This window comes from Fundulus heteroclitus, chromosome 7 (genome assembly GCF_011125445.2).
Source record: "Fundulus heteroclitus isolate FHET01 chromosome 7, MU-UCD_Fhet_4.1, whole genome shotgun sequence".
In the NCBI taxonomy this organism is placed as follows: domain Eukaryota; kingdom Metazoa; phylum Chordata; class Actinopteri; order Cyprinodontiformes; family Fundulidae; genus Fundulus; species Fundulus heteroclitus.
In genome coordinates this window covers 26,051,741-26,073,038 of record NC_046367.1, presented here as the reverse complement: position 1 = coordinate 26,073,038, position 21,298 = coordinate 26,051,741, and the positions used below count along the sequence as shown (strand labels likewise).

General features: G+C 41.1%; 1 protein-coding gene across 1 annotated transcript in view; it reads left to right on the top strand.

Moving 5' to 3' along the window:
* The window catches only part of LOC105917219 (obg-like ATPase 1), a 72,735-nt gene that overhangs the window by 30,846 nt on the left and 20,591 nt on the right, over positions 1-21,298 (top strand). The window contains exons 5-7 of the mRNA XM_036139317.1: positions 3,791-3,966; positions 8,611-8,691; positions 9,020-9,117. Coding sequence (XP_035995210.1) covers positions 3,791-3,966; positions 8,611-8,691; positions 9,020-9,117 — 355 coding nt within the window. The remainder of the gene's footprint in view (positions 1-3,790; positions 3,967-8,610; positions 8,692-9,019; positions 9,118-21,298) is intronic.

Sequence of the window (21,298 nt, the reverse complement as noted above, 5' to 3'; positions counted from 1 at the left end):
AAACTCCCAAAATAATATGCCTCACGGACGGATGGGTAGACATACAGATGGATCCCATTCCACATTTGACAAATCGATATATTGTAGTTTTTAGAATTTTCCAATTCTAAGCTGGTCATAATGGCCTCCAAAATCATGTATTTGTGTTTTAAAAATAAAAAACATGTCACAAGAGTCTTTATTTAATTTTAGGCTCCTGAGATCTTGCGGTCTGTTTGTAAATGATAAATGGCTTGTACTTGTATAGCGCTTTTAACTAGTCTTGACGACCTCCAAAGCGCTTCACACTACAGTCTTAGTCATTCCCCCATTCACACACCATTCACACCCAGACGGTGGTGAGCTATGCTAGTAGCTACAGCTGCCCTGGGGCAGGCTGACAGAGGCATTTGTGTTTTCACTTTAAGATTTTTTATATCAGCGAGTAGATTCTGTCCTTCCCATCTTGTTTCCTGTCATCAGTTAGCATCGTGTTGTTTTAGGATTTAGTTATGTTATTCCTGTTAGCTCTTTGTTTTCCTGCCGTGATTAGTTCAGTAAGTAGTTAGTTAGTCTTTTTATTCTTTGTGCTTTCTGTATTCTTGTTGGGTTCTGTTTTCCTCCTGGCCAAGTGAGACTGTCTAAACCTCCCTCTCAGGTACTGAAAGGCCTCTCTCTAACCCCCAGACTGCATGGGTGTAATACGCTCACACCCCTGCAGCTCTCAGTGACTTCCTATGGGCGGACATACAATGTACGATTTTTTGCGCTTTTTGGGCCAATTTTTCAGTCGTGCAAAATTTTTTTGGATTGGGCCAAGTCTCAGCTTCATCGTGCGTCCTGCGTCGTGTAGTATACGGGGGGTAACGAGGGGCAATTAGCCTCTCGTTATCCCCTGCCGATCAGGAATCGTACGGTGGGATGAAAATCAAACATGTTTGAAATTTAGTCGGCCCTCGTGAGGTGATCGTATCCTGATGTTGAAGCAGAGCTACGAGCGTTTACGAGCCGATCTACCTCAACCTTGCGTACTGCGCATATGCAAACAAGGCAATTCTTCTTCTTCTCTGACGAAAACATAGGAGTGGAGAGAGAAGCATGGCGGTACGTGTGACACAGACTCAAACTACGGAGGAGCAACTCGTAAAACTCTGGCAGGCTCATCCCAGTTTCTTTGACCTCATCGCATTTTCTTTTCTAGTGCTCTCTGTACACAGAATAGTACAAATTGCCGAGGCAGCTCGTTTTGCTTAGCATTGACACTTCTGTCTTCTTCTACTGCCTACGTTTGGCTTCCGGATAGACGAGTCCAACAAGCTCCATCTCTCTACAGCGCTTAGTCCGACGTGTGGTTTTAGGACGTTAGGCTATTTTTTTGTGGTGGTGGTGTTGGGAGGGGGGGGGGGGGGGTTGGTAGATAAAACAGGTTTGCTTGTACAGCGTGTGGTGTCCTGTCAGACGACAAGCACGACACACCACACACAAACAGATTTCACTCAGGATCATTCAGATGTCAGGCGGAAAATCTTGTGAAACCTCTCAAGATCAAACGTGAGTTCAGAGTAAATAAACATGGACGACGGGGTAGAACAACGGGGAGAGTTTGTAGACTGATTTTAACAACAACAACAAAAAAACAGAGCAAAAAGAAAAGCCGTCATTGGTTAAAGGAGTGGACACAGCATGAACGGGGGGCTCTACGTTTGCTGCACTATTATATGGAGGTGAGCTGTGTTTTGTTTTTTTCTCTCGGGGTTTCCCTCACTTCGCTTTCTGATTGGCTACACTCCAGATTTAAAAGACTGTGCGCTCTTTGTCCTCGGGGAACACTGGGAACACTGGGCCTAGACAATCAACATGTTGAAAATCCCCGATTTGTGGTTGGAGCAGTCCCAATGTTCTACCGAGCAGACCAGATCACTCTTAACATACCACACATGGCAGGAATATGGATTGCCATGCTCCCCCCCCCCTCCCTCCGCTTCTTGGCAGGTCATGGCCTATTGCTCTGTCTTTCACCTGTGCTTGTTTGCCTCACCTGCCTTTCCCTCTGTCCTCCCACCGATTTATTCTGCCAGCTCACTCTCACTTGTTGTCAAGTCCTCTGTTATGCTTCCCGTGTTTCTAGTTCTTCTGCCTTGCCTATAAGTATTTGTTATTTTGTTGCCTTATTAAACCATCATTTAAGTTTATCATGCAGTTTCCTGGCTCTTGTCTGTACCTTGGTCCAACACATAAATCAAAACCTGACAAAAAAAAAAAAAGATTTAATAAAATTGTAACTGTGTTTTAAAGAAACAGTTCTAAACTAAATAAATGTAAGTACAAGCGAAGAACTGGGTCTTTTTTTCCAGAGCCTAAACCCTCTGTAAAAAAGCAAATGCTAACTTCAGCGTTGTTAGAAGCTAACTTAGCTAGCTAGATATTAACAGTCTGGGTCGTGTTTAATCTCCAACTTTGTTGCTATTTCTTTTATATCTACTGAGTCCCCAAAATCTTAAATGCTCATTTAAACCTGACGAGGACTTTTTAGAAGTTAGTGAGTGTTGTCAGGCACCCCGAAGAACAGCTTTTGGAAGATGATTCTGTCAACACAACAGGCTCAAAACTCAAGCACTACTTCCTTTGATACTAAAAAATAGACCCTTGGACATCAACACAACATGAAGCATTCAGGTTTTTATCTGGGGGCCATCAAAATAGCTTAGATTTGTTTCACCAGACAAAAATGTGCTGACATCTGCTGGATAGAGAGACGGACTTCACTTTGACGGAAATATTTTGTGGCATTTTATCAAGAACAAGTACAAGATCTTGTACTTGTTCTGTAGAATGCATCTTTATCTATATATGCAGCCTATATATTTATCCAAAAAAAGGTTATTATCCAAAGTAAAAGAAAGGTAATGTTTGTTGTTTCATAGGTCACTTGAAACAGTTGCTGTTTTTTTATAAAGCAGTCTTGTTCTCAGGCGTTGGTGGGTTCTGATCTGTTTCTTTCTATTTTCAGAAGTAAATAAAATCTAATTTAAAGGGTAAATGCATCACAATCCTCACCTTCAACTGTTAATATAGGTTTTGCAAAACCTAATCCCCTGTTAATGTTAAAGACTGCCGCTCTCACGTGGCAGATGTACTCGCTGACTCTCCTCACCTGCTCCTACCCCTGTCAGAGAATCAGAAGGAGCCCTGAGAGCCCGCTGCTGGCTAAATGGTCTGCTTCAGAGCCTCATTACCTAATCACCAGCAACGCCACTGTTAAGATGCACATGATTAGGAGATTAGGACTCTCCTCCTTTTTTTTATGAATGATGACATGCTTTTTTTTTTTTTTTTTTTAAATTAAGCAAAATTTTGTGCTATATTGCGTGGCCAGTTTCTTATAATAATCAGCTTTTTTGCTGTACCTAGGGTCAGTTTTTAGATGAGCTTATTGTAACAGCGACATTTGAAGTTGGCTTCTAACATTTCTTACACTTTAAGGCTGGAAAAATAAGCATTAGCAGCATTTCTGTACTCATAATTGTGTTTGTTATGACTTTCCTAAAACTCCCACAGGGCTTTTTATCTGGATGTCTATTTTTCTCACATTCTCTGCATCAGCTAATGATTTTTCTTTTTCTCCTTTCTGGGCTGAATCACATCACTGTGTCACATTCGATCTCAAAAACTCAATGCCATTGATTTTGTTGTTCTGATCTGCTGGTCTGTATTACATGTTATTCACATAAATCAAAGGTATTGTGCTTGAGATAAAGGAATATTTTTCTTTTATTCGTCTGTGTGTGTGTGTGTTTGTGTTTGCCTGTAGGTGCTTTTGAGGATGAGGATATCATCCATGTTGAGGGGACAGTAGACCCGGTTCGAGATATGGAGATCATCCACGAGGAGCTGAGGCTGAAGGATGTGGAGATGATCGCCCCCATTATCGACAAGCTGGAGAAGACGGCCGTTAGAGGCGGTGACAAGAAACTCAAACCAGAATATGTGAGTCAATGTCCCAGCAGGCCCTTTGCTCCCCCTCACAGCAAGGCACAAATAATAACCCTCCCACACACATGGCCGTGGAGAAAAAAGTATGTTTTTTTTAATCTCCCTCCAATAGGTCCTACCCCTCCCCCTGGCCCATTTTCCCTCTCTGAGATTGAAAGTGATCAGGGGTCAGGGGTTTTCTGCTGTAGAAATCATTAATAGAGTGTTACTTATTCAGCTGCCGACCCCGGGTCACAGCACTGGGCTAATGAAAGTGTTTCCACACAGCTCTTTTCATCTAAAGTAATACTCAAATCATGGCACAGCTCTTGCTCGTGCTTATCCTCCTACAGCAGCTTGGGAAATTGTTTAAGGCCATACAGTGGCTGACACATATGCCTATACGGGGTTACAAATACTGTAAATGTTTAGAATAATCCTTGACAGTTTGCCGGGGGTGTGGGGTTAAAAAAAAATATACATATATATGTGCAGGTTAGGCAGAGGAGATAAAATCCGCACCCTGGATGTCGGATCAAACTGAATGTTGATTCACGCGTGCTCGGATTGTTATATTGTTGCAGTAATGAGGCCGGGAGGGCATGCTCGGTGACGATTTGATGCTAACCTGTCATTGGACCAGGAAGGAACAGACGGGTACGTACGGAAAATATCCGGCCTTTCACTCGGCGCGGAGCGGCCCGATTCCAGATCTGACCACTTATTACACTAACGAGGGAGGCTATTTCACCTGCTGCAGGCACCCCCGTCACTGGTTAGTTTGCTTCAGACAACGCCCCCCCCCCCCCCACCCCCCAACCCCACCCCACCCTTTCCGCCCCCCTGCCCACAACCACCACCCTTCCTCTTTCAGCCAGCAGCCCTCCCCAACGCCCCACAGACAGGAGCCATTCAGGCTAGGCAGGTGGCCGCTTACTGCCATAATTGCTAACAATTTTAGGCAATGAATAAAAATAATCTACATTACTTGTCAAAGGTTGCGCACGCGTCGGCAAGTGAGAATCTATAGAAGAACCTCTCTAGACGGTCTGAAGAATGGCGACCATCAAAGGGCTGCAGCGGGCTTTCAGGCGGGAGGGGCGCCGTGTGATTGCCAAGCAGGCTGAGAAACCGGAGTTTGACGTGCTCAGCTGCGCATGTTTATGCAGAGCGTCAAGACTATATGGACAAAACAAAAGAGTGACAAGAGTACGGTGTTCTCCTCTTTGCAAAGTAATTAAATAATAATAATAAGAAGAAGTGTTTCATCATTGTGTCGTGAGATTTGATGAGAAGAAATAGCTTTTATCGAAGCTCACTTGGACAAGATGTAAGATGATTTTAAAGGACATTTGTGGTGCCTTGCAAGACTATTCACATCCCTTGAACCTTTTCACATATTTCATGTTACAAGCACAAATGCACTTATTGGGATTTGACAAAACAGAAAAGCAAAAAGGTCATACATAACAGTAGTGGAAGGAAAATTGTGCATGATTTTACTAATTTACTAACATGAAAACTCTTAACAGTGTGCCACGCTTTTGTATTCACACCCCCGGGATAAATACTTTGTAGAATCACGTTTCGCTGCAATTACAACCGCAAGTTTGTTGTGGTATGTCTCTTCCGACTTTGCTCATCTAGAATGCAACCTCTATGCGCTGAATTGCTCAAGTTCAGTCGGATTGGATGGAGAGATGGAGAACGATCGTTTGCAAGTCTTGCCTTAGATTTTCAATTAGATTTAAGTCTGGCTTTGTCCAGACTAATTGTACCACATCTATAATATGCCTTCTAAATCATCCCATGGGTTAGGCTTTGACAATATCTACTATGTCGTTGTCCTGCTTGAAGTTGAACCTCTGCCATTGATTCAGATCTTTTGCGGCCTCTAACAGGTTTTCATGCAGGATTGTCCTGTTTTTAGCTCCAACCACCAACCCATCATCTCTGACCAGCTTCCCTGTCCCTGCTGAAGGACAGCAGTCCCACGGCATGATGTTGCCACCGACATGTGTCACTGTGTGGATGGTGAGCCAAGCGTCTTGTTCCACATGTTTCCTTTGCAGCTTTGTGACACGCTCAGATATTAACTATTGCGTCAACAGATTCTTCCACTTTAGCTGTGAATCTTTGTTACTGTGGGCCTTTTGGCTGCTTTCCTGGCGAATGCTCTCCTTGCCCAGCCGGTCAGTTTTGGTCGACGGCCATGTCTTTGTAGGTTTGCTGTAGTGCCATGTTGTTTTTGTTTTTTTTTATCTTGGGATGAGAGACTGAAAAATACTGTCTGGGATCGCCAGCACTTGAGATATATTTTTAAAGCCTTGACCCATGTTTTAAATTGTCCTCGACTTTCTCTCCGACTTGTCTGCTGTGTTCCTTGGTCTTCATCATGCTGTTTGCTCACTAATGTTCTCAACAAACCTCTGAGGCCTTCACAGAACAGCTGCTTTTATACACAGACTGATAAACTTCATTTAATAATCGTGGACTTCTAAAGGCAGTTGATTGCGCTTGAGTTTTTTTTTTAGCCATATGTGAGTAAAGGGGATTGAGTACATATGTACGCCATGTGTCGTTTTCCTTCCACTCAAATATGTGTTACCTTGTGTTGATCTGTGCAGAAAATGAATTTTAAAGTGTTCTTGTAACCGTGAAAAATGTATGAATACTGCAAAGCATAATACCTGTTCATGTTTTTGTACAGATTCAAATGTTTTCGAATTTTTTTTTGATTATTCAACATTATATACTGATTAACAAAAGTGGAAGATGCTTTCTGAAAAAGTATGTCTGAACTCTTCCTGTTTCTCATTATAAAAACAGGTAAAATGGCAACTGGCGGAGATATAGTACAATAGAAAAATGTGTTTATTTCCAATCAGGGTATAATTCAATTATATTCAATTCAGTTTTATTTATATAGCGCCAATTCATGAAACATGTCATCTCAAGGCACTTTACAAAGTCAAATTCAATCGGATTATACAGATTGGTCAAAAAAATCCTATATAAGGGAACCAGTTGATTGCATCAAAGTCCCGACAAGCAGCATTCACTAGTTTGTATAAAACTACAAAAGGCTGTGTAATTTGGATACAATCATATGTATTGCTTAAGATCTGCAAGAAAAGTGGTGAATAATTATGGTTTGCAACTCAACCTGGACTAAAAGCATAAAAAGCTTGGAGATTTTAAGTACTAAAGCGTCAGGAAGGCATGATTTAAATGAAACCTCTAGATATTATTTAAGAGTCTTTAAGCATTTGTTTCTGAACTAGAGCATGAAAAAAAAAAAAAAAATTTACTATCATGATGAAAAAAAAAAACGGTACATTTAATATTCTCCTGTGAGTCTGTGCGCGCGTGGCAGGAGCGCCAGAGCTCATATGTATGCATCGTTGTAAATCCATTTTTGCCGGCGCTGTGTTTACAAAAACAAGGTTCCATCATTTTCAGTCCGCACGGATCCTCCAAAATCCCTCTCCTCCGCAAAACAATAATAAGAAACCGGCCCACCAGCGGCGCTCCACGGTGGCAAGCGTATGTGTTTGACCCCTGTGGGACCTATATGCCTTTTATTAACACCTGCCTGTTAGAGGAGCGCTGCAAGGCGGCTGCGAGCTGATGAGGGAATCCTGGAGCGGGTTCAGCCCGTGTCACCGGCCGTTTGCTGTTTCCATTTCACAGATGATTAATCTCTCTGTGAAGACTTGGGCCGGCGCGGGCGGAGTGTATGCAGCTCTTCCTGCGCTCTCTCCCGCTGGCTGCACTCTGGCTGCCTGACTAAAAGGCCTTTAGAATTCCTGCAGAGAGAGATGTGCAGAGAGTGAATGCAGCTGGCTGGGGGTCAGTGTGTGGAGCTTTCTCTGCCATTGTGTAATTGAGGCTCTGGCAGGATTTTTTTCCTCAGTTCTTTCAAAAGAGAGTATGATTGTGAAGTGCTGCAAGGGTTCGGGGAGGGAAGGAGGAGGCAGGGAGAGTGTTGCAGGGGGTGGGGGAGTTTTTATATGAAGGGGGAGGTCAAGTTGACAGGAACAAAAAGAGTGTGTTCCGCTAATTTCTGCGGGGCTGGATCAACAATAATAGGCTCAATTTCTTTATTACAAATTTTATAACTACCCCCCTCCCATTTCCCCACCCTTTTCCGTTTCCAGATCCTGTCAAGACCCAGTCTCGCCTGTGGTCTCAGCCCACAAGTGCGTCAGTAATGAATGTGGCGTACGTAGCGGTAAATGCTCAATATTTTCAGAAACAGTGAATAATTAGCGCCGCACCTCACAAGTGCTTATTCAGTACGACTGCGCTCTGTAAAGTGCCTCAGGAAGGGCCAATAATTTACACCTTAACTAACCAACTTCCAATTAGTTCCCTCTGCTCTTTCCAATTTTGTCTATCCTTTTCATTAAACAGTCCCGGCGGAGCTGAGAGACACCCCAGAAGGCATTTTGTCAGGGCTTAAAGGAAGGGGTCTTGTTCTTGCCTTCCCCCTGTCGATGCAGGGCCACTCCTGGGCTGAATGCGAGCTCAAGCCATTGTTCCCTTTGGCATCAGGATGCCATGCATTTAGGAAATAATTACCCCATACCCTGCTGGGTTTATTCTGTTTCATCTCCTTTAATGGCTTCTTGTTCATTCTGTTTCAACCCCAAACAGGACGTTATGTGCAAAATAAAGAGCTGGGTCGTGGATGAAAAGAAGCACGTCCGCTACTATCACGACTGGAACGACAAGGAGGTAAGACTTTGATGTGGATGTCGGATTTATTAAAGTGATTTATCTCGACCAGCTTTTCATGTGACCTGAAAGTAAATCTGCTACATTCGTGTCCTCATTCTTTTCTGTGAAATCCAACTTTTGTACAAGTTAATGACATCTGGCCGGTCTGATCTTGATCTAGGCTCTTCCTAGCTGCTCCCCCCCGCGGAGCTTCTAATTTTTTTGGCTTCATTTGTCGCTGCCTGCGCTCTCCTCAAAGGCCACTTTTGGAAAGTTTCTTTTTATTTTCTTCTTTTCTTTCTTTTTTGGAGGGATTTCTCAGAACTCGTCTCTGTTCCCTCCGCAGATCGAAGTGCTGAACAAATACTTGTTTTTGACATCCAAACCAATGATCTACCTCGTTAATCTGTCTGAGAAAGACTACATAAGGAGGAAGAACAAATGGTAAGTGCTCAGAAGAAGGGCGTGGGCAGCTGATCGCCACCAAAGAGCTTTTTTTTTTGCGTTCTTCTTATGTAAGGAGTTGCATTCATTTTAACTAGCTTTTCACAGATTCCACAGCCAGCTAGGGAACATGCATGGGCCTCCCCCTGCGTGCATCCGTTTGCAGGCACATGAGGCCAACTGGTAGTCTCCTGCTGGTGCAAACGGTCACATCTTTGAGAGAGAGAGAGAGAGAGAGAGAGAGAGAGAGAGAGTCTGCCCCGGAGGTGGCAACGAGTAAAAACTCCCAACACAACATCCAGCTCTGCGAACTGTAACCGCAGCCCCCAGACTGTGCACTTCATTAAAAGTGCACAAGCATATGGTCCTCGTTTTGCATCAAAATTTCTCATTTCCATGAGATATCAAAGCAGGAGGAGGTGCTTCCAGTGACAAAACAAGCATGTGTACATTTAAAGCCAAAAACAAGTGATTAATGTCATCTGGAGGCGAGCCGATGAATCACACAAAATAACTGAAGTTTTTTTTTTTTTTTTTTTGCTGCAAATAGTTGGGTTTGTCTTCACATGTTGTCGCTCTTGCTTTACAAGCACTTTTTTACGGCTACGAAGCTCCCACGCCTCAACATGACGGCCAAGATGAACAGATGGATCCATGTTTTCATTCCTAATAAACTTTTATTAAACTTTTAATAAACAGAGCTTGCTTTGCAGGAGGCCAGCCATGTTGACATAGATGGAGATAGGCTTTTTACGCTGCCATGTGAGCGTCTTGTCCATCACAAACAAGTTTTCTCACTTGTTGTTGGAGAGCAGGTGAGGAGATTCTCAGTTGAGGCTACTTGTGGCTTTATATTGTTGCACGAACGCGTGGGTTGTTTAAAAGATACGCTTGAAAACCACAAGAATTTTCCGGTATACAATTTATTTAAAGTCTTTTCAGCCAGAAGTCAGAGAAGGAGCAGAAAGATTTTGCCCAGCTGTGTGGAGCATGGCGGTGTCCCTACCCCACAGGTTGCTGCTCACCACCAGCCAGCTGGGTGAAAGAAGGGTCCTGCATTTTCCCCTTGCTTTCAAAAAAGACTAATTTGGCTGCTTGGAAATACTTTCAGTCAGTTAAAACATTGACAGCCATGTTGTGGTTATTAAAGGAGCATCACCCATCACTCTTTATCTGGTTTAAAATTTCAGTTGCCAAGCTCTGACTGAGAGGCCGACTGCAGGCCCACACATATCCCGGCCAAATGACCAGCTGATATTAGCTTATTATACCTGTGACTTTAAGAAGGGCCAAGCAACAAGGTTTTTTTTAACATTCTGTGCAAAAAGCTCTTGAAAACGACAACAAAGTTTAGCTGGTGTTCTCTCCACCTTTGTTTAAGGTTCTAAAAACCTTGACAAAGTCTAATATCGGACCACGTCTTGCCATGTTGTTTCATTTTATTTCAAAACAGAATCAAAATGACTTTACTGAGCTTTGAGTGTCATCACCGTTGCTTTTTGAGTTTAAGAAAAGACAAAGCAAGCAAACTGCTAAATGGAAATTAAAGTTGGATATCATAAGGATGTGCAGGCAGAAAATAAGTAGTGGCCTTTCAAAACAGTCCACAACAAATTGTAACATTATGTACAGTAACTGTTGTTTGACTAATACTCGTCAATGTGTCAGTGTACGACTCACTCTTAGACCTATAACTATTTTTATCACTGTGCTTTTCACGTACAACAAATGGCTATTTAATATCTTTTGTATGTTCCACTGATTGGTACATAAAGAGAGAATTATGCGCCCCTGAAATTACAATTACTGTTGTAACAAAGAAGAAACAACAATACCTACTCAGATGTTGGTGGAGGTCCTGCATGTGTTTTTAATGGAGATTCTCCCTGTGCTCTGCTCCTAGACTTTTTCTTTTTTTAAAGAAAACCATTGCAAGAAATCACCAAATCAACTCTGGATTTCGGAAAAGGCTACAAAACCATAATAGGATATCGCAAAAAGAGATTTGTAACATTGCATAATCTTTGTGGAGTTCTGAACCTAGCTCAACTATTTACAATCCTGTAAAACCTATGTGGAATATTGCTAAATCAACTCAGTCTCTAACAAAACGTTGGCAATTGGTAATTCAGAATCTTGCAAAATTTTTGCAAAAATTATTCTGCATTTGGCAAAACCTTTGCATAAAATTGGCCAAAGTAATTTTTGATTTTGCAAAACCTTTATGGGGATCTCGCAAAAGTTACCTGAGGCCTGGAAAACCCTTTGTGGGAAATTGCAGAAGTATCTGTGGATGAAGTGAACGTTTTGCAGGATCTTTGCAAAAGTATTTTAGAATCTTGCAAAACTTTTGCGGAATATTTAAAAAAAAAAAAACGTTTGTTGCCTCTCACAAAAAAATAATTTGCGATCCTGTTAAGCTTATGAGTTATCTCACAAAAGTAATAACCTTCAGAGTTTGGTGACTGTTGCTGGGCTTTCAAGCATCTACAGCATGGGGATTATTGCAATTGTCCAATTGGAGCTAAAGCTTCTGCTGGTGGAAGGCCTGTTTCTGGTGGAGATTGTCCCTGTGGTCTGCAACGAGACGCTTCTACAGAAAACTTATGTGGGAACTTTGAGAACCTTTTAGGAATCTAGCGAAATGAAGCTCTGGATCTGGCAAAAGTAATAATCCTCATTGGTTAATGTGTCCTGCTGGGCTAAGTGTAGAGGATTACCCTGCTACACAACACCTGTTTTGTCCACAGAACCAACCATTTGGATTGTTATCCCACTTTTCCGACTGGCCTCCGGGCTTGTTTTGTCAGGTTCACAAATAAAGGAAAATCTTATTTTTTGGAGCTTTATTTGACAGCATTGCAACTCGAGAGAAGTTGTTTATCTAGGACTGTTTGTTGAAATGTTCCCGTCAGAAATGTAAAACTGTCAGAAAGGGGGAGGAGGAAGAGGTCATAAATCAAATGATTCATGGCAAAAGGAACATCCGTCGTTAGAGGGAAAATAGTTTTTTTTTTTTTTCATTTTGTGTGTGTGTGTGTGTGTTGTTTTAAGGTGTGAAACACCATAAATCTTTGAGCGCTTTAAACAGACAAACGGTAGCGCTCCTCCAGGGCTCGGCGATGAACAATGCTGACATCAAAGTGTTGACGTTTGACAAGTGATGAGTCACTTCCCTTGTCCAGAGAGGAGCTCACACCTGTATGGAGATGATTACAGGTAGATCTCGCTGGCCCTAATTGTTCAATAAATGCTGCTCTCAGCCCTAATGGCAGCTAGTCTGCTGCAGAGACGCCAGACTGCCATTTGGCTGTCGCCATGCTCCCGTGTTTTTCCACCGCCGCAGTTGAGATGATGATACGGTTAAGAACTATTCAAAGCAAACAGCACGACAAATTGCAATCTCAGCTTTAATGTGCCGAGGGAAAGACGGCGGATCGTAGAATTAGACTAATTTTATCAGTGACTTTTTTTTTTGGGTCGCCCATTCAGGCCATTCCACAGGTTCGCGTCTTTCTCCAAGAGCTGTTTTCATTTGAAGTGTGTCTTTAAAGTGCATGCTTTCCACTGAGATGTGGGTCAATTTTAGCAACATACCCCAGAAAACATCATCTTTGCTCATGTTTGTGCCTCCACTGACCATTTAACCAGGGTTTAACGCACACATTTGCCTATTTAACAACTTGCGCCGCTAAAGCCGAGTTAGATCATCTTGTTTGGAGTATGGGAACCACATACCAAGCTGCCCTTGTTTAGACAAGAATACACAGTATTAGCTTCAGCAGGCCATCATTAATGGGGGGATCAGACGAGGAGCAAGGCCTCCTTTCATCCTCAGGTTCTCTGCTGGAGACAGAACATCATTTACTGTCGAGAGGAGCACATGGCTCGAATCCTATACAGTTCCTGTGTATGAGAATGCGTACATGCGCATGTTTGAAGTCTGTTTCAGAGGCGACTCCATGCTCATTTGGATGCTGGCGTAATTGCGGTATGGAGATCAAAGGCGCGCTGGCCGAGTGATGTTCCAGAGGAGACTTTACCACACAGCCCTCTCCTCTGTGCAGAGGGGGCCGCCTGCTGCTCGCCGCTCCCCTCTCCCCTCCAGCCATGCGCTGCCCCCTGCACATCCCCGCTCGTAAAAAATGATTAAGGCTGCATTTGTCATGTGTTTATGACTGAGAGGCATTGCGTGATTGGGAATGGCATCTACAAGAGACTCTGTCAAGAGGCCTTCTCCTCTTTCCCCCGCTGTCGGTGAGCCGTTCGGAAGACTATTTCTCCGCTGCACTTACTGAAGTTTGTTTTGCCGAGAAGGTCATTAGAGCGCCGCTGATGATGCGGTGGCTGCACTCTGCCCCATCGTCTAAGACATTGTTTATTTTACAACCGTGTGATTTTTATCAGTCTTTATCCCCTTTTCGAAATCAGATATTTATTCAATCGTCCTCTGAGAACAAAGAGCAGCCATAGTTGGGAGAGAAAAGGACGAATATTCCAGCTATATGCTGTGATGTTTTTCTTTCGCGTCATTTTCTTTTCTTTCTGCTTTTATTTTTTTTTCTTCTTCTTTTGGACAATGTGCATTAAAGCAAATTGGAGCCTCTTAAGTAGATGAGTTGACCTTTAAGGAAACCAGCAAGCGTGACCTGTCTGTGAGTGCCTCTGCCGAGTGGTTTCTCCCCGGTGAGTGGAAGAACTGCAGGGTACCGTTGCAAGGAGCTTTTATTAACTCTGTTAGTCCGGCTCTGTTTTTTCCTCTGTGTCTGTATGCCAGTCTTTACGTATGTGTGTGGCAGATGAAGGTATGTGTACTTCTCCCTTTAGTTTACTACTTCTCACTTTGCCCCAAACCTACGTGTTAATTCCCTTTGCGAACAGTATTTGCCACTCTGCCTGTGTTGAATTAAATGCGTGTCTTATTTTGCCACGAAGCCACAAGAGGCACATACCACAGCTTCTAATCCCCGCTGTCATTCTTTAATCAAACACAAATATTTTTATGTTCATTTCTCCATAATTATTGGGTCATGGAGTAATTCGACTTTAAACTCCCCATCAGACGAAATCAAGATGTTTAACAAGATGGAAAACAAGTAGATATAGGTATGGACTCCAGTCATACAACTTTGACTCGTATTTTAATGACTTTGGATTTAATTTGATGAAATCACATTAGACGTGGCTCTCAACTCGGACTTTCACACCAATCACTCATGACTTCCCTTGGACTTGAGCTTTTTGCGTTAAATAGACTTGATATTGTACACCAAACAGAAAGTTTTTTTTTAAACTGTGACTTACACTTTTCTTGACTGATTAATTTCTAGTTATGTCAAAAATTAGGCCCTTCAGAACAAACCTCCCCCTAGAACTGATCCTCCTTCACCACATCTCCTGTCAGAGCCAAACTCAGTAAAAACTGGCCTGTGCTACTTTCTCCAACATGAAACTTAAAATCAACCTCTTACTGGTCTCCTACAAGCCCTGCATGTCTCAGATCGCTCTTGACTTGATTACTGGACTTCCTGTTTCTAAAGGTATGACCATTTTCTCAACCATCACCAACCGTTTCTCCAGATCTTTCCACCTAATTTACTTGCAGATGCCCACATCCTTCCACACTGCTACACCTCTCATCAAACATGTTGTCCTTCTTCGTGATATCTCTTAAAAATCGAATGAAATTATCTTCCTCGGTTCATCTCCCATATCTGGAACTAGTTCTGCTCAGGTTAAGATGCTAATGTTTGTCTCACTTCATGTTTTTTTTCACCCACAATCCAATGGTCAAACAGAACCTTTAAACCAGAAACTGAAAGGTCCCTTCAGTTGTGTCATCTTTCCTCAAACCCAACCAGCCGCACAGACCGTCTCACCCTGATTGAATAAACCCACAACTCTCGTGTCTCTTGCTACTGCTCTTTCACCTTTTGAGGTTCCTCTTGGTCATCAAGCTTCTTTATTCCTCTCTGATGAAAACAACACCTTAGACACTTCTATTTACTATCACAAACACATCTGTTCTACTTCCACATCTGCTGTCTTTTGCACATCCAAACAGAACCGCAAGACTGCCGACCGAAAGAGAACTTCTCCCCAGCATACTCCTGACTTAAAGGTTTGGCTCTCCTCCCGAGGGTTTAAGGTCACACTACTTGTCTATGTCAAATATATATTCAGACGTTGACTAGGCCACTCAAAAATCTCTTTTTTTTTTGTAAGCTAAACATAGGTAGACTTTCTGCTGGACTTCATATTACTGTCTTACAGGAACTTATCTTTTTTTTCTACTGGAGTGGGGTTTGTGTTTCTCTACAGCAAGTTGTCCAGGTCCTGAAGTAGTAAAGAAGCCCCTAACCATCACACTAACACTGCCATGTTCTTTTTATGAATTGTTATTTTTACTAAAAATAGCAGGAAGGCACACCCTTCCAAAAGGTTTTAACTTTCATGTTGAAGTGTAAATAGTATTTCCTCAAATGTCTTGGGGATCATCAATGTGTTTTCTGAAACACTTTTAGAGACTTTAGGTATCTTTGTGTTATTTTTGGTTAGCAAGGGATTTTGACTTGGAACTCTCTTATGGGCCTTTTTGTAACCTCTTGGATTACTGTTTGATGCACTCCTGGAGTAGTTTTGGTAGGTCAGCCACTCCTGGGAAGACCGCTGCTCCATGTTTTCCCCACTTGTGGATAACAGCTCTCACTGTGGTTCACTGGAGTCCGAAAGCATTAGAAATTGCTCTGTAACACTTTCCAGTCTGAGAAATGTCAATCTTAAATTTCTTTTAATTGGAAGATGATGTGTTGCTTTTTGAGATCTACTTCATGTGGGCATAAATGTTCTAGTTAGGGGATTTCTTCTTTGTGCAAGTGTGTTAGTAATCAGTCCTGTTTGTGGCTAAAGAAACTGAGCTAAAAGAAATGTGGTTAATCACAGTTAATTCATGAATTAACAAGACTGTAAGAAATACATTTTTCATGTAAGGCCAGGATGGTTAGCAGGTCTCGTTTTTTTCTTCATCAGTCAAAGGCCAGGGTAAAAAGCTGATTTCCAAGAAACTCTCTCCCAGTTTCGTCGGTGACAGTCTCCGCATTGTTCCTACTTTCCACGTCTCACAAATTACACCAGTCCATTCCACTGCTTGGTGCCCTCCTTCCGAGCCCCCTCCCTTCGTCCGAAGGATTGTGAACTGTCATCAGCGAGGTTGGTGGTTGGTAATACTTCGTTGATTGGGAGGGTTACAGTACTGAGGACCAGTCTTGGCTTTTCTTGTCATTTATGCTGCATCATACCTCTATTTGAATCTGAATCTTCTCATTCTACAGGTTCCTTGTGGCTGTTCCTCTCTGTCCTAAGAGCTGCAGGTTTCCCTAGAGGGCAGAGCTCAGTAGTGTGCTCCCGCCCGCCTTTGTCTACTCAAGCTCATCAGCTGAAGCTTAAGAGGAGCTGGCTGCAGGTCATTCAATGCCTGAATGCCAACCTATGTGGTACCTCTACCATTTGATGTATTGCTCTGAGTTTCTTCCTTTGGTTCCTGGCTTATAATAAACATGTTTTCCCTGCTGTCCTCCAAGATTACCTCCCAATGTCTGCCCTGGATCTCATTCTCTGTGATGCTTCCTGTATTTAAAGCTCAAACCTCCTCATGCCATAACCTCAAGGATCCCTACTTTAACAAGACTTTGAATCATCTTGCTACTAAAAAGTTCTGTATAAATAAACTTGCCTTGCCTTACTTGCACAACCTCAAGGTTTCTCTCTTCCTCATGCCTCCAGCGTGACCAATCCTCCACCCTCGACCTCTGTTCACTAGACAGACCCCTTGACTTTGCTTACTACGCCCTGGATCCAAACTTAATCTTTGAAACCAGTAAGATCAACTCTCTGCTTTCATCACATACCTTCTGTTCAAGCTCCGCTCACCTTTTCTCCTGTGATCCATCCTCGGCACGTTAAATGAAACCCTCGTGGACCAGACATCTACAATTCCCTGTGGCAAAATAAACGGTTGAACTTTTTGTTTTTCTTCTCCTTGCAGTTGTCCAGCATGTGGGCCAGGAGCCTAATACAAAACATGTAAAGTTTACACCCAGAGTCAAATACAGAAAGGTCAAGTTACAGAAGAGAACCATGAAAAAGTATGGTAACCGTACTGAGAGCCAGTCAAGGAAAAATTATCTGCAGGTCGTTTTTTTTTTTCTTTACAGAAATCTCCAGGCATTCTACAACTGACAAACTTCAGTGAGTTTAACGTGTGGGTCAAAATTTATGGATGAAGAGGAACTAAATGACTCATTAATGACTGATTGCTGAGCAGATATTGCTGTAGAAAAAGTATTAACCCTACAACAGATTTCTTCTATAGATTTTTATTTTTTTTTGGTCAAACATAAATGTTAAAGATATTTGAAAATAAAATTATTCGACAACTAGACACAGTTCCCAGCTTATTATTTTATTCATTAGACAGAAAGAAATGTTTCAAAACAAGCTGACCCTGTGTGAAAATGTAACTGAGCAAAATGGATTTAATTCAACCACACTGTGGGCACTTTGAGTATGAACAACCTGTTTAAGGTCACACTACTTGTCTATGTCAAATATATATTCAGATGTTGACTAGGCCACTCAAAAATCTCTTTTTTTTTTTGTAAGCCAAACATAGGTAGACTTTCTGCTGGACTTCATATTACTGTCTTACAGGAACTTATCTTTTTTTTTTCTACTGGAGTGGGGTTTGTGTTTCTCTACAGCAAGTTGTCCAGGTCCTGAAGCAGTAAAGAAGCCCCCAATCATCACACTAACACCGCCATGTTCTTTTTACGAATTGATATTTTTACTAAAAGATGGCAGGAAGGCACACCCTTCCAAAAGGTTTTAACTTTCATGTTGAAGTGTAAATAGTATTTCCTCAAATGTCTTGGGGATTATCAACACGTTATGAGACTTTGGGTATCTTTGTTATTTTTGGTTACCAAGGGATTTTGACTTGGAACTCTCTTATGGGCCTTTTTGTAACCTCTTGGATTACTGTTTGATGCACTCCTGCAGTAGTTTTGGTAGGTCAGCCACTCCTGGGAAGACCGCTGCTCCATGTTTTCCCCACTTGTGGATAACAGCTCTCACTGTGGTTCACTTGAGTCCCAAAGCATTAGAAATTGCTCTGTAACACTTTCCAGTCTGAGAAATGTCAATCTTAAATTTCTTTTAATTGGAAGATGATGTGTTGGTTTTTGAGATCTACTTTATGTGGGCATAAATGTTCTAGTTAGGGGATTTCTTCTTTGTGCACGTGTGTTAGCAATCAGTCCTGTTTGTGGCAAAGAAACTGAGCTAAAAGAAATGTGGTTAATCACAGTTAATTCATGAATTAACAAGACTGTAAGAAATACATTTTTCACATAAGGCCAGGACGGTTAGCAGGTGCTGTTTTTTTTTCTTTATCAGTCAAAGGCCAGGGTAAAAAGCTGAGCTTTTAAAAGACAATTAAATGATTATATGCTCTGCGCAGTGCGGACAGGTACAAGTCGAGTTTTCCAGTCTTGGGGCAGCCACACTGAAAGCTTGATCACCTCTGCATTTCAATATTGATCTTTGAACATCAAGGAGAAACTGGCTGGTTGACTGGAGTGTTCTCAAAGGTGTTTGGATGTTGAGATTATGTAGATACGATGAGCTAAACAATTAAAACTTTAAAAGTGAGCATTACAATTATAAATCAATGCGAGGATGGACAAGAAACCAATGAAGGGATTTTAAAACTGTAGGTATGTGTTTATGCTTCTTTGTACCAGTTAAAAGATGAGCTGCGGTGTTCTGAACTATTTGCAGACGCTGCAGGGTTGATTTATCTAGCATATAAAGAGTTAAAAATCCAGGCGAGAAAAGATAAAAACATGAATACATTTCTCGAGGTCCCTAAAAAAAAGACAAAGCTTTGTTTTAGCAATGAGTCACAGTTAGAAAAAGACTGAATTAATAACATTGCACGACTGTTTGTCCAACTTAAGGGAACTATCCAGAAAAACACCCAAATTCCTGACTGCAGAGTGACCGCTAAAGAACCAAGAGCATCAGCTGCCAAACCAAATTACCCCAGTCTTCTTTTTGTTATGGTTAAGAAAATGTAACCCCATTATTTCAGCCAGACAATTTAATAAAGGTGTCAGCGCATCAATGCAGATAGTTAAACTCGCGTATAGGTGGGAACGTCATCGGAAAACAATGAAAAGGTCTGCTATGCTCCCTGAAGATAGATCCTAGTGGCAAAATGTACAAAACAATCAGCATTGGTCCTAATATGTACCCTTGAGGAACCCCAAAATGTTTAGGGACTGCTGAATAAATTTAAGATAGACATGCCTTAGTTTTGTCTCATGAACGATGAAAACTAAGCTAATCTGCAAAATAATTCTCGCATTCTTGTACCGCTCCTGCTTCAATCTTTTGTGTCTGAATCAAAAATGGTTTGGGAAAATCACATTGTAGCATTGTGGTCTAAGGCGAGACATACGGCTACGACAAAAGCAAGAGCTGCTTACGTTTTAATTTGATTCCAGTGATTGGCTAAAACAAACCTTTGGTAGGCGGGCACTAGGTGTCGTTTCGCCCAATCAGCTCTGAGAGCCCTGCTTCAATTCCATCCTTTCCTCAAATGGATTCGAAAGAAGCAGTCCAATATTGATAATGTGCAGAACTAGAGTGCTACACATTATCAATCTGGTTGGCCAGGTTAATTGCAGACCTCTAAATGTTTAAACATTTAAAAAAGTTATTTAAGAACTATCTAAAACAAAAAGGAGCAAATCTTTGCACATGTGAAAGTTAGACCTCATATTTTAAAATAAGAAATTACTTAAATGTAATTGCCGTAAATATTTCTGCCTTAAGTGTTTTCACTGCTCTTTATAGAGAGCCTGAACTAACGTGGTCTCAAAAGTATCTAATTGCAGTGATATTTTTATCTATTGCAGAAATAAACCATGCAGCTGCATGCAGTGTCAATTTGACATATTAGCTTTGCAGAAACTATTTATTGTTTACCTATTTACTGTTAAAAGTTACAGGTATAATGGTACTGTAAATGATCATTATCTTGAAGTTCTGGGTTAAATTTTTAAATGTGCAATGTAACATCAGCACTTTTTTGATCAAGTTTAGTCGAACATACCTTTTCCTCTGTGACTACAGTTATTAATTCTTACTTTGTAATTAGAAAGGATGTTTAGTTTGTTTAAGTTTTAGCATTCAGAGCTTGAAACATAGTATTTAACTGAGGATTTGCATGGCTTTACTTTCCTTAGAGACATGAGTGAAAAAAACTCACTTGGAATTAACTACTTTGGTTTAATCTTAGGAAACTGGACTACTAAGAAAGAGCTCAGTTATTATATTTCTTCTCAATAATCTGTTTTTAGAAACATTTTAAAAACTTTCTCATAATTTCAAATAACAGGTACCACTTTAGAAGAAGGGCTTAGCAGCAATTAATAGTTATATTTAAAAAGCTATTAACACTTATAAGTCATTTTAAATTAGCATTTATAAGCACTTGTAAATGACAACTTGTCTCAATTAAATCACTTGTACAAATCAATGTTTCTAATAATAATAATCATAATAATAATCATAATAATTACGCAATTATAGGGCAGTTACAAGACACTTCATTCACTAATGTAAAATCACTATTTAGTGAGGCACTGGTCACTTTGAACATCTCTCTCAGTCTCTAATGCATTTTAACTCTCTTTTAATGATTTTCACAATATTTATTTGGTACAGCTTCATTATCAACAGGACCCTTAACTGTTTATTAGTTTTTTTAAAGGGTAAACTTACAAAAATAGCAGTTTACATAACAGTTTTCTTTATATTTATATAGTTGAAATTTTTTTTCTAAAAATGCCCCTTCATATGCCATTTAGTATTTGTCTATATTTATTAAAATTAAAATGTATTGCAATACAATTTTATTGCAGAGCTTTTTTATTTTTGACTACAAAATTATTTTAACTATTTCATACTCTGAGCAAATTGACTTAGATTTAAAGTTGTAGGAGAGGCAACTGATATCTAAAAAAGGCCTGAACCAATGGTTTACATGACTACATAGGGTTTTGTTGGCAGTTAGCAGAATATAATTATCCCTAGGAACGAGTACAGTGTAAATATA